Here is a 25,930-nt window from a genome sequence, read left to right as displayed (position 1 = left end):
TACCTGGTTTCAGAACCTAATGAAGCTCTGGCTCTTGATATCTCATCACAGAAAGAGTTCAGTGAGAGACAAAGAGATTTTAAGAAGTGGATTTAATCATATACAGAGAGAAGCACACTCCAGACAGAGTGTGGGCCATTGCAAAGGGTGAGTGCAGCCCTGGAATTTGGCATGGTTGGTTTTTGTAGGCTGGGTAATTTCATATGCTAATCAGTGGGAGGATTATTCCAACTATTTTTGGGAGTTTAGTTCAGTTCAGTCACTCAGTCATGTCCGACTCTGTGACCTTATGGACTGCAGCACACCAGGCTTCCCTATCCATCACCAACTCCTGGAGCTCACTCAAACTCATGTCCATCGAGTTGGTGATGCCATCCAATCATCTTATTCTCTGTCATGTGTGATGTCTTTAATCTGCCTTCAATCTTTCCCAGCATCAGGGTCTTTTCCAATGACTGAGTCTTTGCATCAGGTGGCTAAACCTTTGGAATTTCAGCTTCAGCATCAGTCCTTCCAGTGAATATTCAGGACTGATTTCTTTCACCTCACTTTAATTCTCTTCAAAGTTCTTACCACTTCTGGTAACTTCCTATTTCACTGTTCACAGGTTTGTTTTCTCACTATAAGGTGGCTCAGTGCCCACTGACCTTTCCCAGGGGCTGGAGGAGGAGTACAGGGCAAGGTGTGTAGCATACAGTATGACAGAAGGGGAACTTCCCGGGTGATCCAGTGGTTATGAACCTGCCTGCCAATGCAGTGGACATGGGTTTGATCCCTGGTCCAGGAAGATCTCACGTGCCATGGAGCAACTGAGCCTGTGTGCACCAACTGTTGAGCATGCATGCCGTCACTACTGAGCCCATGCAGGACAATAGTGAAGCCCATGCGCCTAAAGCCTGTGCTCCACAATGAAGAGGAGCCCCTGCTCGCCACCACTAGAGAAAGCCCTTGTGCAGTAACAAAGACCCAGTGCAGCCAAAAATAAATAAAATGAAATTGAAAAAAAAAAAGCAGAGACACAAGGAAGGGGACAGAGGAAGGGGACAGAACTGTAGTCCCAGTGGGAGGAGGTGAACCCAGTGAAGAGAGGGAGGGCGGGTGGGAGCATTCACAAGGAGCCTGGCCAGCAGCGGGTGGGTCCAGTGTCCCATGTAGAGAGAGGAGCACTCTCTACATTGTGTCCCTCTTTCCTGAGCCTGCCACTAAACTGGCAGTGAGAATCAGTCTGGGGAGGTAATATTGTTAGGAGAAAGCATGCTGACTGAAACTGCCCACCCTGGCCAGGCACCATAGCAGCCATTTGCGTGAGTTATTTTATGACAGGAGGTCCTTGTAAGGTCCTTGTAAGGAATGCAGAACTAATAAGCCACCATCAACCAGAAGAATTTGGAAAAGGTCAAAAGAAGACATCACGTGTCCAACCACCTCCCAGAATCCTCGCTGGCATCCATCCTGGCTGAGCAATGCGGGCACCACCAGGAAGGATTCTGAGTCAGAATGATTAGTCAAAGGCAACCTCAACTCATGGGGAACTAACCCCATCACCATAAAACCTGAGACTGTGAGCCACGTGGCACAGCAGTTCTCCAGCATTCCCTTACCCTGCTGCTCTCCACCCAGGTGCCATTTCCCAACAAAGTCTCTTGCTTTGTCAGCACACGTGTCTCCTCGGACAGTTCCTTTCCAAATGTTAGACAAGAGCTCACTCTCAGACCCTGGAAGGTGTCCCTCTTCCTGCAACAATACGAGCTGAAGGCAATAGGGAGCCATGGAGGGTGTGTGAGCAGGTGGGGGGATAACGTGAGATCTGCCTGACAGAAGGTCTATAACTTCTTCATCCATGCCCTATTTTTACTGGGGTATATTTTCTTCTGGAAATAAGATTTTAAGGATGAATGTAGACTGATCTGATTTAAAACTTGTAAATCACTGTGAAAACAAAAGACCTCAAATTCTTTTGTGAAACATTTTATTCCCTGAGGTCTGCTCTCTGCAGTGAGACCCCCCTTGCCACCGTCCCAATTCCTGTGAAGCCCATTTCAGACACCTGTTTGAGGGTAGCAGGGTGGGGGGTCACCAGTTCACTTGGATCTCCTCAGTGGGAGAGACACACTGGGGTGGGGGCCAGACTGGGAACTTAGGCGTCCCAAATACCTGGATATCCCCCTTCTCTGGGCACAAAAGAGTGTGTATGCAGGACTTGGACCCAGTCTGGCTTCATTACTCTTCCCTGAAATCTTGGGGAGCACAGATGTGGGTGCTGGGCCCTGCCAGGGACACCAGAAACTCTGAGCTCCCATAGCCTGAGACAGATAGCTGCCTCCCTCCGCTGCTCAATATTCCCACTATTAGAGCGATTGACGCCATAAACGGGGAGGAGGCAGTCACGTTCACAGCCTTTCTGGCCCCTCCCACCATCTGAGGGGTCCAAGATCTGGAGAGGCATGGAGAACAGTAACCCTCTCTCTAGCTGAAAAATCCCTCTCCCTTCAGCTATGTGTGGACCCAGAAGTTCTCAATTGGCCTTGAACCATGGCCAGAACTCACCTACCACAGCAGGTTCATGACCGAGAAGCAGCTGGCCACTGCTTAGGGTTCAGCCCGTGATGAAAGTTAGGGCTAGGAGGTGGGACACTGAAAAGGAATGGATGTAGCAGCAGTAGCTGGGACCTGAGCAGAAGTGCTTCTGCCCTTAACAGCCATGGAAAGAGACGGTCCCTCCAGCTGAGAATCTAGGGAGGAAGATGGAACATGGTCTAGGTAGTACCAGGTAGGTTTTGAAGGATGTGTAGGAGTTCACTGGCCAGATGATTCACTCATCAAGCCCTCCCTAGTACCCTCCTAGCTCCGCCTACTTAGGAGGACAAAGGTCTCAGCTTCCTGGATGGAAGATGCTGCCTTTTCCATAGGGATGGAGATAGTAGCCTCAAGGCTGGGGGCATCGACACCACCTCAGTAGACCTGTCCCTGCCTGCCACAGGTGACATTGGGCTGGCTCAGTGCATCCCACATGAGCAGCATCTCATAGGGTAAGAAGCGGTGCACCAGCAACAGCTCTCGGTAGAAGCAGGGGTCAAAGGAGGACAGGCGGCTGGAAGGGGACTGAACACCAGCTGTGCGAATACCACTGTGTGAGGCAGGCTCCAGGCCCTCCTGCTTCAGGCACATGCCCAGGAAGACATCATCGATGGGGAAGAGGTCCAGGGTGCGGGAGGCGTGGCGCAGGGCGGTGGCCGTGAAGCGGGACAGTAGGAAGCCACCACCCCCGCAGTAGGGCGGGTAGTGTTCCTCCTCCATGATCACCTTTGGCACGTAGTACTTGCTCCATGGAATCCGGATGGGGCCCACATCGTGGATCAGGTGGCCCACAAAGAGGTGGTGGTCAGGGTTGTGGCTCTGTAGGTAGGCGACCATGTTGTCTGTGTGGGCAAAGACGTCATCATCCCCGTTGAGCAAAAAGCTGGCATTGGTGCACCGTGTCTTCTGCCACTGTAGGAAGAGCACCTGCAAGGATCGGGGGTGGGGTGGGGGTGGGGTGGTAGACAGGGCATGAGGGCTTGATGCCTGGGCTATCGGCTTTGGGTCCCTATCGGCCACCCCAGTAGCCCCCAGTCAGGCTAACCTGGGTTCAGTAATTCACTCTGTGGGATGATCTTTGCAACCAACAGCCCCCTCTCGGTGCCTCAGTTTTCAACTTCCCAGACAGGACTTGTCATAAGACCTACCTCCTGGAGTGTTGGGGATCTTCAGAGATGATGCTTTGTAATGTCCCATCACTTCATGGGAAATAGATGGGGAAACAGCGGAAACAGTGTCAGACTTTATTTTTGGGGGCTCCAAAATCACTGCAGATGGTGACTGCAGCCATGAAATTAAAAGACACTCACTCCTTGGAAGAAAAGTAATGACCAACCTAGATAGCATATTAAAAAGCAGAGATATTACTTTGCTAACAAAGGTTCGTCTAGTCAAGGCTATGGTTTTTCCTGTGGTCATGTATGGATGTGAGAGGTGGACTGTGAAGAAGGCTGAGCGCCGAAGAATTGATGCTTTTGAAGTGTGGTGTTGGAGAAGACTCTTGAGAGTCCCTTAGACTGCATGGAGATCCAACCAGTCCATTCTGAAGGAGATCAGCCCTGGGTGTTCTTTGGAAGGAACGATGCTAAAGCTGAAACTCCAGTACTTTGGCCACCTCATGCGAAGAGTTGACTCATTGGAAAAGACTCTGATGCTGGGAAGGATTAGGGGCAGGAGGAGAAGGGGACGACAGAGGATGAGATGGCTAGATGGCATCACTGATTCGATGGACGTGAGTCTGGGTGAACTCCGGGGGTTGCTGATGGACAGGGAGGCCTGGCGTGCTGTGATTCATGGGTTTGCAAAGAGTCGGACACGACTGAGCGACTGAACTGAACTGAACTGAATGTACCAAGAAGTGCTTGAAAATTGTCTTATTTACATTTATTGCTATTCTTTCTCACTCTGCCTTGCCAAGCACTGCCATCACAGAATTACTTGTATGATTCTTATATAACATCTACTTCCCCTACCATGGTTCAGATGGTAAAGAATCTGCCTGCAATGCAGAAGACCCAGGTTCAATCCCTGGGTCTGGAAGATCCCCTGCAAAAGTTAATGACTACCTACCTCAGTATCCTTGCCTGGAGAATCCCATGGACAGAGGAGCCTGTCAGGCTTCAGTCCACGGAGTTGCAAAGAGTCAGACATGACTGAGCAACTAACGCTTCAGTACTTCCCCCACCAGACTCTGGACTGCCGCTGGGTGGGAGCTGTGTCTCTCCTATATGCCATCAGCACCCAGGAGGGGGTCAACACTTCGTAGACTCTGGATTCATGTTTGTCAAGTTGACGTTTATCACAGGCTGTTATGTTTTGCATTAAGAGGTTCTGGGTCCTCTGCCCACCTTGGCTTTAGTAACCTTCGTAACAACTATTGCTGCATGCCAGTACTTGCTCAGTGTCTGCCCTACCTTGAATCCTTAATACAATTTTAGGAAGCAGGTGTGGTCTTCAACCCCATTTACAGATGAGAAAATAGAGGCTCTCCAGAGAAAGCGCCTTGAGTAAGGTCACACAACAGAGATGGTCTATTGTTCAAGGTCTTGAACCCAGACCTTTCTGTACTTACTATGAGCAGGAATCTGCACTGGGTCTCTTTCAACCTGGATCTCTACTCAGCTTGCTCCATCCCTCCTACCCCCCCAAGCTGGTTGGGTCCTTGGAGCCTTCAATTCCTCCTCTGAGCATAAGCAAGATGACCTCGACTTCTCATGGTTTCTCTTCATCAGAAAGGTCTTTGTTGAATATCTACTGCACAGACCTGAGCCTCAGAGGGATTCAGACCAGAACAAAGAAACAAAGTGTGCTCTGTCTGGTGTTCCCCACTGTGGGACGTCGCTCAGTCATGTCCGACTCTTTGCGACCCCATGGACTACAGCCCACCAGGCTCCTCAGTCCATGGGATTTCTCTGGAAAGAATGCTGGAGTGGGTTGCCATGCCCTCCTCCAAGGGATCTTCCTGAGCCAGGGATCAAAGCCAGGTCTCTTGCATTTCCTGCATTGGCAGGTGAGTTCTTTACCACTAGCTCCCCCTGGGAAACCCTACCTGGCACTGGCCTAGGAACTTTATAAATATAATATCATCTCAGGGACTTCCCTGGCGGTCCAGTGGTTAAGACTCTGAGCTTCCACTGCAGGAGGCGCAGGTTTGAGCCCAGATGGAGGAAATCAAGATCCTGCATGCTGTACCACCAAATAAATAAATAAATAAAACCTCATATAATCCTCACTGTAGCCCTCAGAGGTGAATGAGTCCAATTAATATCCCATTTCCTTGATGAGGAAACTGAGGCACAGAGAAGTGAATGATCATCTAGGGCAAACAGCAAATAAGACGTTTGAACCCAGGTCATCAAGGCTTGGAAAGCCAGGCTTGCAAGCTCATACCACACTGTCCTTTCTCCCTGCCTTTCCTGGATAAAGAAGACTTCAGATCACTATAAGGACAGTAGAGGGGCTGGGGGTGAGGGGGATTCTGGTCTCTAGTACCCCTCAGAGGAGATGGTAGCAACTTCGGGCAGGAAGGACAGGTGGCCCCAAGTAGGTGACACCCCGCCCCCCCCGCCCCTCCCCCCACCACCACCCCCAGGCAACCTGCTTGAGCGTGAGGTTGAAGAATGTGTCATAGAAATCCCACTGCAGAATGTCCTCGTGTGTCCGCGCCTCCATGGCCAGCAGCCGGTTGACCTTTCGCGCCTCCAGCGGGTTGGAGTCGGTGCCCACCAGGAAGAGGCGGCGCAGCTGGACACCGAGAATCTGGCGCTCACGGCCCCACGTGCGCCGGACCAGCTCCCGGCGCTCGTAATTGCTGGGCGAGGACTTGATCACTAACAGCAGGAAGACAGGGTCCGCACACTTGTCGGGTGGCACTTCCTGGAGCAACGCGAAGTCGCGGCAGTGTTTGTACAGCAGGAAGTCGCGGATGTGCGGCGGCTGCCCTGCGAAGTCCGGCAGGGACATCAAGGAGGTGTTGGGCTGGCAAGGGGCGGGCGGGGCGCGGAAGTGCGGTGAGGGCCAGTCAGGAGCCTTGGGGGCGCGCGGCGGCTCCTTCAGGTGGGGGCAGGTGGGTGGTGACCAGTGCAGACTTAAGAGAAGGAGGGTGAAGGTGGCTAGAAGCAGAGCCAGGCCCGCCTCTTTCCGCAGGGGACGGGAACACCTCATTGTGGTCCACCGGAGTTCCGGAGTGGTCCGAGGAGACCCCTGGGGAGCTCCTGCAGACAATAACAGTCGCTGAACAGTTGCCAGAGGGGCCAAGCGCTTTTCCCGAGCTACCTGTGGACGCCAGCGCCTGGTTGCAGCCTTACAGTTGCTCAAGTCGGTAAAATGCTGAAACCTACCCCGAGATTCCCCTGCCCCCCACCCCCTCCAGTACCCCATTTGGCTCTGACTGTTGCCCAGGGCCTACTGGGGATCAATATTTACAGAGAAAACAGGCACGGAGATGCCAACGGGAGCCTCCTAGATTCAGTGTGCCCAGAATCCTCGACATCCAACCTGGCCCTCTTTATGTTCCAGCCTCAGAGATGGCTCAGGAGCCTCCCAGAGAAAGAGACAGAGAACTCCCCTTTTAGTAGCTGAGAGCTGCTGGGATCCTTTCTGCTTCCCTTTTCACTTGCCCCTCCAGGAAGCTCTGAGCTTCTGATATAACCATCACTCATTCTACATTCTGGTAGCAGGGCACTGTATGTGGGATCTTAGTTCCCCCACCAGGGGTTGAACCTGCTCCCCACTGTGGTGGAAGCACAGAGTCTTAACTCCTGGCCCACCAGGGAAGTCCCATGACTATTTTTAATGGTCCTGTGAGCTGAGCATGGACTTTCCTGATGGCTCAGTTGATAAGGAATTTCTTCCAAAGCAGGAAACTCAGGTTCAACCCCTGGGTCAGGGAGATCTCCTGGAGAAGGGAATGGCAATCCACGCCAGCATTCTTGCCTGGAGAATCTCATAATCAGCGGAGCCTGGTGGGCTCTAGTTCATGGGGTCACAAAGAGTTAGATGTGACTGAGGGACTAACACACACTGAGCTGAATGAACATGGGCCCTGGCTCTTCACAGACCTCTCAGGCTCAGCATGTCTCAAACAATGCTATCTTCTTTGGCAAACTCCTGTTTCTCTTCTAAAGCCCATCTCAAATGATCCATTCTCTGGGCTCAAATGATCCATTCTCCTGGAAGCCCTCTTTGACCCCTCAGGAAGAGTCCTGGTTCCCTATTCACCACCTCTAGTCCCATGGCCCTCTCTGGCTCAGTCATGGTTCCATGAGGGTGTCTGTATCTGACTTTGATTTCTTAAGCCTGAGGGCTCCTTGAGGGTCCTGGCATTGCCCAGCATGAGGCAGACACACAGGGGAAGCAAGGAGTGTCTGAATGAATAATTTATGAATAAAAGTAAGTTCACTTAGTTTCTTTCTGGCAAACTCTTGTTCATCCATCAAAACCCCTCCTCCTAGAAGAGTTCCTTTCCCATATCTATGCAGAGCCCTTGGTCTCCTGTTCAGATCCTTTCCCAGGCTTCCCTGGACTCCCTTGATGTCCTTTTGTCTGAAAAGGTGGTATCTGTGCTGTGTTCCGGCCCTAAATGTGAAGATGAACAGCATGAAAATGCTAAATTAGACCCAAGGCAGGACCTACCGATCCATTAAACGCTTACTGGCTTATCTCAAAAAGGTGCCCCCTGGAGCCACATTCCTGGGTTTCAATCCCAATTCCGTCACTCCCTGGCTGTGTGCCCTTCATACCTGGGGCCTTAGTATCCTCAGCTATAAAGGAGACACGTGAGCAACCCCCAAGTCACTGGGTTGTGCGGGTGTGAGGAGAGCTCCTGGCACCTGGCACCTAGTGGGCATTCGACCAGTGTTTGTTGAATGACTATGTGAACCTCAGCATTTACCTCAGATTGCTTCAGGAAGTCCGTGCTGGTCTGGGGTCCCCTCGTTCTCCCCTTTGGCACCTGAAACACCGTAGGGCAGTCAGCAGATCCTCCTAGGCCCCTCCAGCTCTAAGCAACTTCAACCAGCTCTTCCCTAAGAGCAAGAGTTTCCCATCTTATCTAGAGCCACAAAAGCGTGCTGGTGCTGGGGACAGGGCTTCCTTCCCTGATCCATGAGGTCGTTTCCCCAATGTGCCCATCATTATCTCTGCACACTGCCTAGCCAAGGACTGTCTGGCCAGGTATGTCCCCAAGAAAGGGCTCAGACTCCACTCTACAAGTTCTACTGTGTGACTTTGGGAAAGAAGCTTGACCTCTCTGAGCTTCAGCGTTAAATGGGAATTAACCCTATGTAAGAATGTGATTGGGATTTTAACCTCAAACATGCTGAGGACCTCAAAAATGGTCCTGCCTTAGGACCTCTGCGCAGGCTGTCTCCTCTGCCCGATTCCCCAGATTTCCACACATTCCCTGTCTCACCCCCTTCCTGTCTTTGCTCAAATGTCCCCGTCTCAGGAACACCTCCTCAGGACACATCGTCTCACTGGCAGCCCCGGATCCTCCACCTCAGCCCACTTTTTCTGTCTTCCACAGCGCTTTTCATCTTCTGAAGTGAAGTGAAAGTTGCTCAGTCGTGTCCCACTCTTTGCGACCCCATGGACTATGTAGTCCGTGGAATTCTCCAGGCCAGAATACTGGAGTGGGTAGCCATTCCCTTGTCTAGGGGATCTTCCCAACCCAGGGATCAAATCCAGGTCTCTGGTATTGCAGGCAGATTCTTTACCACCTGAGCAACCAGGGAAGCCCAAGAATACTGGAGTGGGCAACCTACCCTTTCTCCAGCAGTTCTTCCTGACTCAGGAATCGAACCAGGGTCTCCTGCATTGCAGGCCGATCCTTTACCAGGAGAGCTACCAGGGAAGCCCCTTTCATCTCCTAAAATACATGATAAAACTTTAAAAAGGTACTGCTTTTCATCCATCTTCTCCACCAGAACACGAGCTCCATGAAATGTCTTGTTCACCATTCTATCCCCAGCCCCCAGAACTGTGCTTCGTGCATAGTGGGTGTTCGGTAAATGAGTATTGAACGAATGAATGAATGCTCAAATGCCAAAGATTCTGAAAAAATATTGACTCTTGGGACTTCCCTGGTGGTCCACTGGTCGGGACTACTCGCTCCCACTGCAAAGTGCACAATCCCAGCTGGAGAACTAAGATCCTGGAAACCCCACAGTGTGGCCAAACATACCAACGTATATATAGACTCTCGGAATGACTTTATACATTCATTCAAGCCAATATTTAGTGCTTGTCCTATGTGCCAGGCACCTCCTGGGAGCTGAGGACCCAGTGATGAACAGGCATGGGTTACCTCAACATTTCTGCCACTCTGGGACCCACACTCTCCAGGGGGGAATAAACACTAAATAAAAACGTCAGTGAAATGACTTGGGAGGAAATGGGGTCTGGTGTGTGTGGAGTGTGGATTTTGAGATGACATTTAAGTGGGATGTGAATGGCACAGAGGAGCCAGCATGGCTGAGGTCGGTGGATGTGGGAGGAGGGCAGGAGGATACCAGGGAAGGAACAGCAAGTGCAAAGGCCCGGAGGTGCGGATGAGTCAGTGGAGTCTGAGTAGCTAGGGACCCTGTCTGCTCGTGGCACAGAGCCTGTCTTATTGCTGTGTGTCCCCGGCTTGGCTGCCGGCCTGAGAAGGGGTGGTTTCATCATCTGGAGGGCAGGTCTGTGAGTCCTAAAAGGACATATCACAATCTTGGAAATGACAAATGTGATGCAAGAATGAACAAATCCAAGAAGGACATTTTCCTGAGCTGAAGAGGAGCCTGAGTTCAGAGTGGACCACAAGAAAGGAGTGTTTCAGGCAAACCTGGCAGATTCCTGAGCTCCAAGGATGGGGGCAAAAAACTCAGGAGCTGCAATAGAAAGCCCAAGTCACCAAAAATCAGACGACAGATGTCACAATGTTCTTTGGTGACACTGGTGGCCAGAGACGCACAGATGCTGGAAGACACATGGGACCCCAACTTCTAACTCAGACACCTTCATTCAGAGGGTGAATTCATTTACAGTCTAAATCAGTTTCAACCAGGGATTATTCTGCTCCCAGGGGATATTTACTGGGCAACGTCTGGGGACATTTCTGGTTGTCATGATTGGGGGAGGGTAGAGATATGGGGCTGCTAATGGCATGGAGTGGGCGGACGCCAGAGATGCTGCTTAAATGAACATCCTACAGGTCACAGGACAGCCCCCACAACAGAGAATGATCCAGTTCCAAACGTCAATGTTGTCAGGATTGAGAAATCCTGGTCTTATTTAAATAAATAAGAAACGGAATAGAGAATTGAAAAGGAGGATGGATTCAAAGAGGGGAATGAGGGCTGGACACAGAACCTTGATATAGGTTTAGATAAATTCCCTGGATGGAGTATTTGAGATTTATTAGTGTTTATTTCTATTTAAATAGAAAATCAAACCTAAATGGCCAAAGATCCCTTAGCTGGGAATGTGTTTAGTTCCCATAGCAAAGAAAAATAATTCAGTGAAATAGGAATACCTACAACTCAGCAGGCTTCCCTGGTGGCTCAGTGATAAAGAATCCACCTGCCAATGCAGGAGAAAGGGGTTCAATCCTTGGGTCAGGAAGATCCCCTGGAGAAGAAAATGGCAACCCACTCCAGTATTCTTGCCTGGGAAATTGCACGGACAGAGGAGCCTGACAGGCTACTGTCTATGGGGTCAGAAAAGAGTCAGACACAACTTAGCCACTAAACAAGAAAAACAATTCAGCCAAACCTGGGCATTGGGAAGGGGGAAGGAATGAGAAGGGATAAAATGACTAAGTGGCTCATATTACAGGGATCAGTGTCCGGGCAAAAGAGAACCTCTTGAGGGTGGTCATTTGGTTCTAATTAATTCCATTAATGCTTGTTCTTTTCCTTGCACTTTCTTTCCTCTTTACTTGTAAGAACTCTTTGCATATGAAACATTCACTCTTTGTTGGCTACCTGCATTCCCAACTTTTTCTTGCCAGATCTCTTCTTAAAATGGAGGGAGCTTACAGAGACTCCATCTCCCAGTCTCTGTGAGTCTCCTGACTGGGATCTGAGAGTTCAGGTTGGGAGCAGGGGAGGGGATGGAAGTTCATTTCCCCTTCTCCCTACACTAGACCTCTATTAATGCACCCCAGTTCTCCTTCCCTTTTTCATCCACCAAGGTCACCCTCAGTGCTGACTCATGGCCCCTTGAAACTTCAAGCAGGAAATATTTCCGAACTCACAACATCCCACATCCAGATTGGCATAAAAAAGAACCCCTGGGGCTCCCTTTCAGTCAGGCTGAGAGTACTGGGGATTCACTGATCCAGAATACCTTGCTGGGTATCTCAGTGGATGGTACCCCACGTGGTCCCCAATCTCCCCTTATAGGCTTTACTTTCTTAAAGAGGTAATGACCTCACACCTACTGTGGGAAAGACTGGGTCTTAGGGGCCCAGTTGGGGAATCCCTTGGCATTACTTCCTCCAAGCAGCTATGCAGCAATTCTGGGACCTTTGTTGGGGGGCTGGGTGAGAAGTCCTTCTTGGTGAGAAGTTCCTCTCAGGCCTGCTTTCAATTCTCTGACCCTCCACCCCACCCCAAAATTCTGCTGTCTACCCTCTCCAGACTGGGAAGGACCGGACTTGTAGAAACCGAAATAGCTGCTCACTTTGAAGTCTGGGGGTCTGAATAACTCTGGGAGAATCCCCACCCTCACTCCATAGCTGGGGAAGTGAAGCTCAGAGAGTCATCCTAAGGTGGCCCAGCAGGTGACTTGCATTGCCGCAGAAACCCACTTTGTCTCCAAGTTCTTCAGTCCTAAGAAGGGTGTTGTAGTCTCTTACCCCAAAGCACACATATGAAACATTCATTCATTCAACAAACAGATTCTGGAGGAACTGAGAAGCCTCAGCCCTGGGCCTGGCCCTCCAGAAGCTCTCAGACTTGGGGAGACAAATCCAGACACCTGTGGTTTCAGGTCTGGGCCAGAAGAATGGATTGGGGTATTGAGGCTGAGGTTTTGAAGGACGCATATGAGTTCACCGAGGGCGTTCAGATAGGAGGGTGAATGCAAAAGCAAGTTAGAGAAAGAAAACAGACTATTCAAGGAATCATGTGGTTTATTTGGTTGAAAAGCAGAATTTGGAGAGGGGTTGATTTCTGAGGCTAAGAGGTGGGGCCAGACCCCATAAAGACCTTGAATGCCAAACTGAGTACTGGGGTTCTTTCCTGGGGGTAATAGAGAGCCATGAAATGTATGTGAGCAGAGAGGCCCGATTCCTTGTTGAAGGGTCCCTCTTTGCTCAGAGTTGAACTTGGTTAGGCACTTCCTCTGGGGCATCTATTTCTTTGCTAGCAGAGGGAAGTACTGAGAACATGCCTTGCCCTATAAACACACAATGGGTCACTTTCTATATTAAGTAGCAGAGGGCTTGGCATACACTGACTATGTGGGGACAACCTCAGTAACCTTGGCTTATGGTCCTGGATCCTTTAATGCCCCCAGAACCCCTACTTACAGATGGGGATAATGAGGCTCAGCATAAGGCAGGATTGGAACACAGAATCCGGATGGGTGGGAACCCTGTAGTTCCCACCTGGACGTCCCTCCAGAATCTGTCACAAGGAACCCATGTGCTAAACATCTGATGTAGGACTGAGAACCTGGTGAGCAGGTGGGGCATGCTGGGGGGAAGGAGGGAGTGGGTGGGGGGGACTGGTGAGTGAACCTAGGAATAGGCAGTAATCCTGTTGTTTCACTTGTTGCACTGACTTGTGGGCCACAGAGTATTTACTCTGCACCTACTATGTGCAAGATGCTGGGGACACAGCCACGCCCAAGTCAGCCCCTCTCTTATGATATCAACACACGAGGTGGTTCTTTTAGTTGCAACCGTGTTAAATGCTGTCAAAGACAAAGGGATCCGTGGCAGGGAAGGGACCTGACCAGCCTGCGGATCCCCTTAAGGATGAAGGGAAATCACGTGGGCAGAGCCCTGGGAGGAGGACATTCTAGGCAGAGGGTGCAGCAAGTGCCAAGGCCCTGAGGTAGGCACAACTTCAGGTTTTTGAAGGGAGAGGCAGGAAGTGGTGTGGCTGAAGCCGAGGAGGGGGAGGAGGAGGAGGAGGGGGAAGATGAAGGCAGGGTTGCCAAGGATGGCAGGGGGAGGAGCAGGAAATGGGGCCTGGAAACAGCTCTTGTGTTGCCGGTAAGGAGCCATGGAGGGTGTGTGAGTAGGGGAGGGACAGAGACTGAGTTATGCTTTGAAGATGTTCCCTGTGGCTGCTGAGCGGGGAAGTGCAATCAGGGCCCGAGTTAGAGGTCAGGGCAGCAAGAATTTGGGGACCTGGATAGGGGCTGGCTGGCAGGGTTCAGGGATGTGGGTGAGTTCAGCAAATAGGATGAAGGGAGTAATCAAAATTTAGAACCTGAGTCTTCCCCGGAGGTGTAGTGGTTCAGAGGCTGTGCTTCCACTGCAGGGGGCATGGGTTCAGTCCCTGGTCAGGGAATTAAGATCCTGTATGCAGCGCAGCGTAGCCAAAAAAAAGAAAACAAATTGAAACCTGGATGTGGGGGAAAGAGAAGAATGGACCAGGCAGAAGAAAATGTGGGAGGTCTCTGAGCCTTTCACAAGGGGATGTTATGGGACAGCAAGTGACCCAGGTACAGGGTCTGGGCAAGAGCCTTTGGCACACGATGGCAGGTACACCAGGAAGACCCCCCGGGTATCTGATGGATGAACACATCAGTCTATTGCTTGCACTTGGCAGGGCCTCCTCCCTCTAGCTCATAGTGCCACTATGTAGAGAGTTATAGCAGTGATGTCCAGGCTGACTCTCAAGGCCCATCACCCAACCCCGCACTGCAATACCAGCCAATCCTGCCGGGGGCTGTTTGCCTTCCATGCACCACTGCAAGTTCACCATCACCCAGAGCCTGCTTCTTCCACTGCACACGGCAAAGCCTCTTGTTCCCCCTGACTGAGACCCATGGCCTCTGCCTCTTGCTGTTCAGTCGCTCAGCCGTGTCTAGACCTTGGTGACCCCACGGACTGCAGCACACCAGGGTTCCCTGTCCTGCACCATCTCCCGGAGTTTGCTCAAATTCACGTCCACTGAATCGATAATGCTCCCCTCTCTTGGGTGCTCTCAACCCCCTTCTCCCCCCGCCCATGACCTCTGCCCCTTCTCCTCCACTCCAGCTACACACAACCTCTGGTGGCTCAGACTGTAAAGAATCTGCCTGCTGTGCAGGAGACCGAGGTTCGATCCCTGAGTCGGGAAGATCCCCTGGAGAAGGAAATGGCAACCCACTCCAGTATTCTTGCCTAGAGAATTCCATGGACAGAGGAGCCTGGTGGGCCCCAGAGTCCATGGGGTCACCAAGAGTGGGACACAACCGAGCGACTAAACACACACGCACTCAAAACCCAGGCTTGACCCTGCCACAGAGCCTTTGCACCTTCCACTTCAGACGCCCTTCCCTCCTGCTCTTCCCTTGGTTCTCCTTGATCTTCAGGCCTCCGTCCAACATTATCTCCTTAGAGAGGCCCCGGCCTCCCAACTAAACCACCCCACCTTGGCTCCACCACTGGACAAATCTACTCGCTTCTTTCCTGTTTATTTCCCCAGCCAACATGGAGTCCCAGAAATGGGGCCCAGCGTCTAGGCACTCACAGCTCAGTCCCCAGGTGACACTTGCTGCTGTTTGTTGTACGGGCAAAAATACTAATGATAATTCCCGTATCGGCTATTTCCTTGCGTGTCGTTTCAGCCTAACCCCATGGCAGACAACGACTGTCACCGTTCCCTACTCAGGACCCTAGAGGATGCAGTGATTCAGTCCTGGTAAATCAGCAAGCCCAACCGTGGAGCCAAGGGGGCAGGACCAAGAAGCACTGAATATCCCTGACTCCTTCTTAACATGTGAAAGGGCCAAATATTCCTGGCACTGAAATAGATTCACGGTGTATTTAATGAGCAAGAAGTGTTAAATATGAATGACCCACTAACTATACAGGAGACACTCAGTATTTATAAGACATGAAATAGTTATAAGGCAACAATTAAGAGTTGCAAGGTGCATTTGTTATGCATTAATGAATATGCATATTATCATAATTGTATTCAACTGTTTGCGACCCCAAGGACTGCAGCCCATCAGGCCCCTCTGTCCATGGGATTCTCCAGGCAAGAATATTGGAGTGGGCTGCCATTTCCTTCTCCAGGGGATCTTTTCTACCCAGGGATCAAACCTGGGTCTCTTGCATTGCCAGTGGGTTCTTTACCAACTGAGCCACCAGGGAAGCCCTAATGAATATGCATGTTATCATAATGAATATGATATGGACCAGCCACTAAACAGCCCCGAGGCACCAAGAGACATGCTCACTGAACAGTATTGATTCATTGCATGTATACATACACAGTACTTCTTGTTAATAACTTATTGAAAATTCATGAGACACTAGATGTGCAAAAGAGGCCAATCACTCAGCAGAATTAATTAGGAACCCCCACTGGTGAAAGGTTGTTGTTGAACCACGAAAAGATGCCTGGATTCTTGGCCTCCGGAGGAGAAGAATTTAATCCGGGGCCAGAAACAAGGCTTGATCGCTCAGAGCTTTTGTGTAATAAAGTTTTATTAAAGTATAAAGGAGATAGAGAAAGCTTCTGACATAGGCATCAGAAGGGGGCAGAAAGAGGATCCCCCTGCTAGTCTTCAGCTGGATGTTATATAGTCACTAGCAGTCTGTTAATTAAAGAAAGAAATGTCTTAAAATTCAGAATGGCACCAGGCCCCTCATCCATAAAATGTATTTTGGAATAATCTTGGCACCAGATGAGTCATCCTGGGCCGTAAAACGATTGACTTGAATCTTGTAGAAGGGCAGATTACCATACAAATAGTTTCCTTTACATAGATTAGGGGACAATGTCTAACACACTGGTTTGTCAAGTAGGTTCTGAGCCATTAGGCAAACCGAATTGAAGGCAGAGTCTGGGGTGAATGACATTAACATAGCTTAAGACAAACATTTTCATAAGAAAAATACATCGGTTAACTCAAGGTTTGAAAACTTGTTAACTTCAGGTGAAACCAGGTGTCATTATGGCAACACAGTATTTTAAGAGAAACCTCCTTTTTAAATTTGTATGGAGAAGGCAATGGCACCCCACTCCAGTACTCTTGCCTGGAAAATCCCATGGATGGAGGAGCCTGGTAGGCTCCAGTCCATGGGGTCACTAAGAGTCGGGCACGACTGAGTGACTTCACTTTCGCTTTTCACTTTCATGCATTGGAGAAGGAAATGGCAACCCACTCCAGTGTTCTTGCCGGGAGAATCCCAGGGATAGAGGAGCCTAGTGGGCTGCCGTCTATGGGGTCGCACAGAGTTGGACGTGACTGAGGCGACTTACCAGTGGCAGCCGCATCAGAGAAGGAAAAAATATCGCTAGTTTGTTTCCTTCTGTCGCTTAAGATAGAGAAAAACGTCTGACATTTGCAGCCTATCTCCTCCGTTTGGACACTGCTGGCCTTCCTGCCTGTTACCCTCTCACTGGTAACAGTGCTGTAGCCCCCATCCTCTGTCTACACCCCCAAGCGGCAGCCAAGGTGTGGCAAGGTCCGGGCATGTGTGGGTCCAGGCACCTCTATTCTCACCTGTTCTTGTCACTGTCCCTTGGGAGGCCAGGAAGACAGAGAGGCTGAGACACGCGTGCTTAGTCACTCAGTCGTGTCCGACTCTTTGCCACCCCATGGACTGTGGCCTGCCAGGCTCCTCTGTCCATGAAGATTCTCCAGGTAAGAATACTGGAGTGGGTAGCCATGCCCTGCTCCGGGGGATCTTCCCAACCCAGGGATTGAAACCAGGTATCCCACACTGCAGGCAGATCCTTTACCGTCTGAGCCACCAGTGAAGCCCTGGGACACGTGGGGAAGTGAGAATGCCACACCATCCAGGTTAGCATCCTTGGGGGTCTGGGCCAGCCCCGCAGCCCCACCCGGCACTAGTTCACAGATGGTGAAGGCGTGCCTGGCGCCAACTTGGAGGTCATGTCAAGGTGATTTCCCACACGAGACTCCCAACTTGCAGATGAGAGCACTGAGGTTTGAAGAGGGTGAATCCCGGGTCCTTCTCCAGACCTGTCAGACACACAGCCACCTGCCCCACTTCCTACCCTCCAGTCCCAGGTGCTCCCAAACAGCCCAGGCCCTGGGCTCCGTTTTTAAGTCAGGAACATGAGGGCTCGTTCCCCTCTCACCCAGCAGGTGTGAGGACCAAGAAAGCTGATGCTTCGGAAGCTGCCATGGTGGCCCCTGGGAGTAGGAAAGCCTGACCCAGCTGCTACTGGCCATCTGCAGACTCGGGGCAAACAGCTGTCCCTTCCCACTCCAGGCCTCAGCATCCCCTGTCCAAAGCCGCCTGGTGTCAGCTGACCACTCATGGTTACCCTCAGCACGTGCTAAATATCAGCCACTGGGGCTTTCCTTGTTCCTCCTCTCCCCAACAACCCTCAGCTGGCATCTGTATGGGGATGGGGACCTGAAACATTCTGGGGTGACAGGAGAACCCGATTTGTATATATAACCCCCTGAGCCCTGGGAGAGGCTAGAGGACCAAGCGGTGACTTTTCCTCCAAGTCACACACACAGTTATGAAGTGCCAACATAGTGCCAACAGTAACAATATTAGAGCAGCACCAGCTATTGATATGACTTGCACACTAGTCACATCTGGTCAGCTCTGAGGTGAACACCCAGTGTATGTATACCAGGCCCTACTCTAGGTTCTAGGCACCCAGCCAAGTCGAGGGAGACAAATCACCGTTACCATTGTCAGGGAGGTGATGGGCTAATAGGGGACAGAAGTATCGATTAAGACAATTTTCCAGGAAAGCCCAAGGATGGGAGTCGGGGGTGCTTGCAGGAAAGGGTGCGAATCGCTGGCCTGTGGATGGGCCTCTGTAGCTCTCAGTGAGCCTCCCAGGGAGGTCCCAGTTCCTGGGGGTGGGGGGTCAGGTGAGCACAGAGAGGGCATCCACTTACCAGAGGCCAGGCTGCTGGAATTTGAACACTGACCACCTGGACTGTGGGTGACCCCTCACTGGTTCATACCAGTTTGGCCTTCCAGCAATGATAGGCTGGTCCCTTTTTACAAGAACCATGGGTTGCTTTTGTAAACAGGAATAAAAAGGAGCGAAAGCCCAGTAAAGATAATTTCTAAGAATGGCTCATTATGAGCTGACATTGCTTACCAGGTGTATGAGTGGGTTTTATGCAAATATACGCCCAACATTCACTCTGGTGAACCCCTGGGTGTGGAAGAAAGGGTGGGAGGGGGCAACACATGCCCTTTAGACCCTTGAGTCCTGTTTCCAGGTCCCAGGGCTCCTAATGGATGACTCATTGAATGAGCCAGCCCTCACCTACTGCAGAAACTGCCCGGGGTATCTGGGATGAGCCCAGGAAGGATTCTGAGGCTGGACATAGGCCCCTGATTAAATGCCAGCCCTGCCCCCGGATAAGCCACAAAGGGCATCTCTGGGCTCATTTCTTCAATGGGAAAACTGAGGCTGGGGGAGGCAGGCCATGCATCGCAGATCAAGGCTTCAACTCTTCCCATGATCCAGGGCTGATATGGAAACTGAACCCCTGGGAACCTTCTGAAGGACTCTCAAACTAGGTCAGGGCCCTTTTCCGGGCCTTGTTAATTTCTCGCATGCAACGATCAATAAATGTCATGAATGAGAACATAATCAAAGATAGAGTTAACATGCAGGTCTTGCAGGCAGCCTTTCCACCTGCATTGCGCACCTGCGCTGGGGTAGGGCTACGTTAGCGTCATTTCGTTTCCTAGGAGAACTGAAACACAGAGAGGTCAAGGAACTCATTCAAGGGAGGTTAAGTGGTAGCCCATTCCCTGCCTTTAACCACCACCTGGTGGGATCTCCTTTAGTTTGTGATGTTGGTAGTGAGTTTCCCTATCATGGGGGTCAATCAAGCTGAACCAGATTCCCATCAGGTGGAGGGACCACAGTGCATCCTCCTGGGGTCATGGGGGCTGGAGGGCAAACTATTGTCCCACTCTGAGCCTCAGAGGCCATTGGCAGGAAAAGAAGACTCAGTGACACCTTATCTCCTCCCCTTGGGCTAACCCAGCCCAGCCCTAGGGTCCCTGGGCCAAGCCGGCTTGTCTGGATTCCCCACGGTCTGGCTTGGAGGAGAGAAGCTCCAAGGCCCCTCCTCAGAGGTGTGTGGCCCCTCCCCTACACCCAGAGGATCAATCTTCACACTCTGTTGTTAGGGATCAATCTTCACACTCTGGGCTGAGGGAGAGGTGAAGGGAGGGTGTCTGGGCTGGGCTGTGCAAACATGAGCTGTTCACACACGCAGCTAAGAGGTGGGGGCCCAGTAGCCTAACGCAGGGGCCACACCTCTTCCTCTGGACTCTTCAGACCTGTCTGGCATGGTGGCCACCTGGGAAGGCAGCTATACTCACCATTAAACCACCAATGCTGGCGGCCACCTTGGGAACAGACAGGGCTGTGGGAGAAAGCTGCGGCCCCAGTTGGAAGTGTGTGGCTAGTCGCTCAGTGTCAGACTCTTTGCGACCCATGGACTGTAGCCCACCAGGCTCCTCTGTCCATGGGATTCTCCAGGCAAGAATACTGGAGTGGGTAGCCATTCCCTTCTCTAGGGGATCTTCCCGACCCAGGGATCAAAACAAAGTCTCCTACATGGCAGGCAGATTCTTCACCATCTGAGCCACCAGGGGAAGCCCATGTGGCCCCAGGGCGAGTTCCAAATCCAGCAAACTTCCCCTGGGTCCTGAATTCCAGATTTGGACAAGGAGGCCCTGGCCCAAGGGATAGGGGATAAGGGTAGGGGTAGGGAGAGGGAGTGGAGAAGGCGATGGCACCCCACTCCAGTACTCTTGCCTGGAAAATCCTGTGGACGGAGGAGCCTGGTAGGCTGCAGTCCATGGGGTCGCTGGGAGTCGGACACGACTGAGCGACTTCACTTTCAGTTTTCACTTTCATGCATTGGAGAAGGAAATGGCAACCCACTCCAGTGTTCTTGCCTGGAGAATCCCAGGGACGGGGGAGCCTGGTGGACTGCCATCTATGGGGTCGCACAGAGTCGGACACGACTGAAGTGACTTAGCAGCAGCAGGGAGAAGGGGCAGGAGAGGCCGGGGTAGAGGGTCGGGGGGAAGGGGAACAGGTCCTCAGTTTCTCCATCTGAAAAGTGGCCATAAAAAAAAAAATCGGGCCCAGAGGGAAAGTTGGTGGAGAAGCCATAAAGATGGCTAATGATGCAATGTAATAATTATAGTTACTAATATATTCATGGGGATGGCTGGCTTTCTGTGGCCCCACAGTTTGGCTGCTGCTCTTATTTCACCTTCACCACAGTTCCACATCATGAGCCCCACTTGACATACAGGGAAGCCAAGGCTCAGAGACATACAAGTCAGTTGCTTGAGGTCTTTCAGTGGCCAGAAGCGCCCCCACCATAAAAGCTTTTGCAGGCTAACCGCTCAGGCATCCTCGTGGAAGCTAGGTCATTTTGCTGCCCCACAGAGGGGACACTGAGGTGCATTCAGAGAGCAGGAGCAATCAGAAGCAAGCTATATAGCCAGGCACTGGCTGACCTGAATGAATTAGGCCTGAATGACCAGGACCTGAATGAATCCCAAAGGCAACTGTGAGCTGGGGTCCCGCGAGGGAACCAGGTGCAGCGCCTGACAAGGCTGTTGCTGTTTCTGCACAGACCCTCCCAATCAGCGTGCTAACAATCTCAACAATAACGATAACAGTAATAGTAATGGCCAGCGTGTACAAAGCGCACTCCACTCTTCGTTCGGTTCCCACTCTGTCCTAAGAGGAAGGCGGGAGGTGGGGGTCCAGGGTGGCTTCACTTTGTGCACCACGGCTGCAACGGGACACTTACAGGATCAGGGGCCTCGGTGTCCCTCCATTGCCCAGGCGTGAATGAGGCTTCCTTCGAGGCCAGGACTGATTCGGCCGTGGGAAGCAGGCGACTACTATTACCGATGGGTGACGGCAACAGGGTTATTGAGACCCGGGGCTCCAGGATCTCCCCCCATGGGATCCGCCCCCATGGGATCGCAAGAGTTGGTCACGACTTAGCGACTAAACCACCACCACACTTCAGGGTACACGCAGCGGGATACCGCGACCCCAGGGACCAATCCAGGTTTCCCTAGAGCCCCGACTCCGCCCCTCCACCAGAGTTCCACTAGATCCTCAGGGGCCCCAGTACTTACCCCTAGACAACCGTCCAGCCTCCGACCCCTTATCCTGCTCCGGAGCAGGAGGAAGAGTTTCACTTAAGCGCGAGGCCCCGCCCTTCCAGGCTTCAAGCCTCCGGCCGGACCCCACACCCTAGCTGAACCGCGTTCCAGGAGGGCCGGGTTGGTTTTCCGGCCGGCCCCGCCCCTTCCCTCCCCGGCCCCGCCCCTGTCCCTCCACTGGCCGGATCGCGCCAACCCCGCGGCTTCTAACCTCCCCCGACCCTATTCTGGCCCCAGACCCCATTTGAGGGAGCCTGGAGCCAGAGAGTGAGCACTCCGAGGCTGGAGATACGCAAGAGGCGCCTTCCTATCTCTGGCAAAGGGCCCCAGGATTGGTCCAACATGTGTTCGATAAGAAATTATTAAGAGGGTGTGTGTGTCGAGGGGGTGGGGTGGGGGAGCAAGGAGGCGAGTTGATCCCAGTGGCTCTTCAAGGGGTTACAATATTTCAGAACTCCATAATCTATCCGGAGCCCCCAGACGTCCGGGTGCCGCGGGCTGGCATTGGAAGATTCTTGAGGTTGGGGCTGGCCAAGATGCGAACCCTGCCTGTGCTGCGTTTGAGTGTCTAGAACTTTCTGGTGTTGGCACATTAGATGGGTCGGGTTGCGGAGGAGAGCTCCAGTCCACAGGTGTAAGCCAGGTGGTGATTCAAGCCATCCTCTACTTCCTTCCCCATCGCGATTTTCTCCCTAGGAGGAAGAGGAGCAGGTCCTGGCTGCACTTCAGTTTCCTCATCTGTAAAATGGAGGAACTACACCCGGGCTCGTCCAGCTGGGACAGGTCTGGGGAGCAAGGTCAGCACAGAGCAACTGCATGAGCTACTCTGCGGGAGTTGAAGAGCGATGACATTAAATGTCTGCCTCAAATGGGGGCATCAGATCCCTGGGTCGGAAGATCTCCTGGAGAAGGAAACGGCTACCCAATCCGGTATTCTTGCCTGGAGAAGTCCTTAGACAGAGGAGCCTGATGGGCTTCAGTCCATGGCGTCGCAAAGAGTCGGACACAACTGAGCGACTAACACTTTTGGGCCCCAGAGACCCTAGCTCTTGCACTTTTTCGCAATGACAAACCTTTGAACTATGGAACCCGTTGAGGTTTCCTGGTTTAAAGTTCCTCTTTAAAGGATGTGGCCCCTCGGGTTTCCTGCGTTCACAAGCCCCGTGTGTGTGCATGGTCAAGTCGCTTTAGCTTTAGTCCTGCCCGACTGTTTGGGACCCCCTGGACAGTAGTCCCCCACGCCTCTCAGTCCATGAGACTCTCCAGGCAAGAATACTGGAGTGGGTTGCCATTTCCTTCTGCACAAGAGCCGGGTAGGAGAGCTTAATCAGACAACAGATCTGGTGGGTGTGCCTCTGCCCATCCCCCTCCACATCAGGCAAGGGCCCCCTTCCTGTGTCATCCCTCTCCCCAACCTCCCCTCCCCAAATGTGTGGGCCCTGGGAGCTGACCAGGCTCTCCCAGCCTGGCTGGCCGGCCTGGTAGGAAGTTGGAGTCTCTTATTACAGCCAGGGTAGAACCGTGGGGCTGGAGGGCTTGAGTTCAAATACAGACTAGAATTATCATATGACCCAGGAATTTAATTCCACTCCTAGGTACCCACCCCGCTAAAAATAAAAAACAGGTGTTCAAACAGGTGTACACCCTGTTTATAGTAGATCAAGACAATCACCAAAAGGTGGAGACAACCCGTGTCCATCAAAGGATGAGTGGATGAAAACAATCTGGAATATTATTGAGCCACAACAAAGAAGAAAGCAGTGACACATGCTACAATGGGCTTCCCTGGTGGCTCAGAGGTTGAAGTGTCTGCCTGGAATGCAGGAGACCCGGGTTCAATCCCTGGGTTGGGAAGATTCCCTGGAGAAGGCAATGGCAACCCACTCCAGTACTCTTGCCCGGAGAATCCCATGGACAGAGGAGCCTGGTGGGCTACAGTCCATGGGGTTGCAAAGAGTCGGACACAACTGAGCGACTTCATGATGCTGAGTGAAAGAAACTGCCTCGTGTATGAACCCACTTACATGAAATGTCCAGAACAGGCAAATCTCTAGAGTCAGAGAGCAGATTAGTAGGTACCAGGGCCTGGAGGGAATGGGGAGTGGCAGCTAATGGGAATGGATTTCCTTTTGGTGTGTTCGGAATGTTCCAGAACTAGAGGGGACAGTTGACAACATTGTGGTTGTGCTTTCTGGCACTAAATTCTTTTGTATTTAAAAAAAATATTGTTTTATTTATTTATTGGGCTGCGGGAGGGATCTTTTCACTGTGGCATGTGGGATCTAGTTCTCAGATCCAGGACCCTGCATTGGGAGCCCTGTGTTTTTAGCTACTGGACCACCAGGAAAGTCCCTGAATTGTTTAAATCATTAACTTTCTGTTATGTGAATGTCACCTCAATTAAAAAAAAAAATATCTCAGGCCATTCACCTACTGGGGGTGGCCTCTGGCTGGTCTCCTAATTGCTTTGTTTGGAGGCCTCCACGGTGTAGAAGACCAGGGCATTGTAAATCACCAAATGACAGGGCCGCCTGCCTGGGGTTGGCCACTTAAATGGGGATCCCACCTTCCCCCCTGGGACTCACCCTCCCACATAGGCACCTGTCACACCAGTTCTGGATGTCCGGGCACTTAAGAGGCCGCACCCAGAAATGCCCGACGTGATTTAAAGGTTGCCCAGCCTCACTTGTGACCCAAGGAAAGCAAATGAAAGCCACCAGGAGGTACCATTTTCCTGCTTCTTATCAGATGGGCCAGAACCCAAACCCAGATAATGCCCGGAGCCGTGATTAACACCAGTGTCTCCTCACGCTCTGGTCCACAGCGTGCATGTGGCACCGCAGCCTTTCAGCCATACAGGACTAGCAAAGGGACTGTTCTGGAGGGCTCAAAGCCACTGAGAATACACGTACTCATGTATGCACGTGTGCAAATGGAGGGAGGGGACAATCCCACAGGCTGTGACATATGATTCTAGCTTATTTATGGGGCTCATGACTTAGGGAACCTAGGGTGAGTGTGGGCTATGAACCTGCAGCTGAGGAGTCGAGGGCCTGTGAGGGGAAGGACCCACCTGTACTGGCTCTGAAGTCCTGCTGGAGGCAGCAAGGTATGTGCGCTGGTGCCATCCTTGGGATCTCCATGGCCTTCAGGGTCAGGTACCCAGGATCCCCACATGTCCACCCGGACCCAGGACTTTCCATCAAGCTCAGACCTGCTCCCCACCGCAGTATGCTGGCTACCTCACTTGTTCTGGCCCTCCCTCAGGCCCCCTTGCCCACCTGCACTTAGGTCCCCACCTTCCCCCCGGGGACCCCTAGTAAATAAGAGAACACCAGGACTTCTGGAGTGCTTACTCTGTACCAGGCACTCTTCAAAGTATGTGACCTCCTCACAAGCACCTAGTGAGCTGGGTTACAGATGAGGCCTGGGGAGCTCATTACTGGCTCAGTCACACAGCCGCTGGCTCTAAACCCTGTCTTTTCAGCTTCACAGCCTCACGGCTTCCAAGAGCTTTGTTTTGCTCACAGCAGTAGGTGGCTGCAAGTCCTCGGTCAGTGTTTGTGGGCTATTCGCTGCCTCACACTAATTGCTTTTTGCACCATTTTCTTTTGGCCCCACAGGGCTGTGTGTGGTTTGCAAAGGAATCCTGCCTCGAGGTCTTTGCACCTCCTGTGCCCACCCCCTGGGATGCCAACTCATATTATTCTGCTTGGCATGTCCATGCCAGCCTGAAAACTTCTACTCAAACCTCAAAGCCCCGTTTATAATGCCTTCTGCTTAGGAAGTCTTTCAGGCATCCCCCACTAGGTTCCTGTAGTCCATGTTCTCTTTCACCAGCCCACGGGACTGGAGGTATCCATAGGGTTCAGGGTGTTCATATCTGGCTTTTTTCACCTCAATATCACCCTGCACTGGCTAGGTAAGGGTGGAGGGGTGGTGGTAAGATCATTAGGAACTTTAGATCTCTGCTACCCATCTGTCTATTCTTCCTCTCCTCTCTGGAAATGTGAAGGAAACTTCCTGGTGCAGGAAAAG

The 25,930-nt window shown here is 51.8% G+C and overlaps 1 protein-coding gene across 4 annotated transcripts; it reads right to left on the bottom strand.

Annotated features, from left to right (window-relative positions):
* Positions 1-1,952: 1,952 nt before the first annotated feature.
* On the bottom strand, positions 1,953-22,005 carry B3GNT3 (UDP-GlcNAc:betaGal beta-1,3-N-acetylglucosaminyltransferase 3). 4 transcript variants are annotated; one of them, XM_027548224.1, is made up of 4 exons: positions 21,866-22,005; positions 8,471-8,530; positions 6,175-6,791; positions 1,953-3,504 (listed from the first exon to the last, which is right to left on the bottom strand). In XM_027548224.1, the coding sequence occupies exons 3-4, from the start codon at positions 6,739-6,741 to the stop codon at positions 2,953-2,955; spliced, it is 1,119 nt and encodes a 372-aa protein (XP_027404025.1). In that variant the 5' UTR covers positions 6,742-6,791; positions 8,471-8,530; positions 21,866-22,005; the 3' UTR covers positions 1,953-2,952. The 4 variants fall into 4 exon arrangements, with proteins under 4 accessions (XP_027404025.1, XP_027404027.1, XP_027404026.1 ...); XM_027548226.1 differs by lacking the exon at positions 21,866-22,005 and adding an exon at positions 14,001-14,630; XM_027548225.1 differs by lacking the exon at positions 21,866-22,005 and adding an exon at positions 9,342-9,363.
* Between the last annotated feature and the right edge of the window lie 3,925 nt (positions 22,006-25,930).

This window comes from Bos indicus x Bos taurus, chromosome 7, assembly GCF_003369695.1.
Source record: "Bos indicus x Bos taurus breed Angus x Brahman F1 hybrid chromosome 7, Bos_hybrid_MaternalHap_v2.0, whole genome shotgun sequence".
Lineage (NCBI taxonomy): Eukaryota > Metazoa > Chordata > Mammalia > Artiodactyla > Bovidae > Bos > Bos indicus x Bos taurus.
This window is presented reverse-complemented; position numbering and strand designations above follow the sequence as displayed.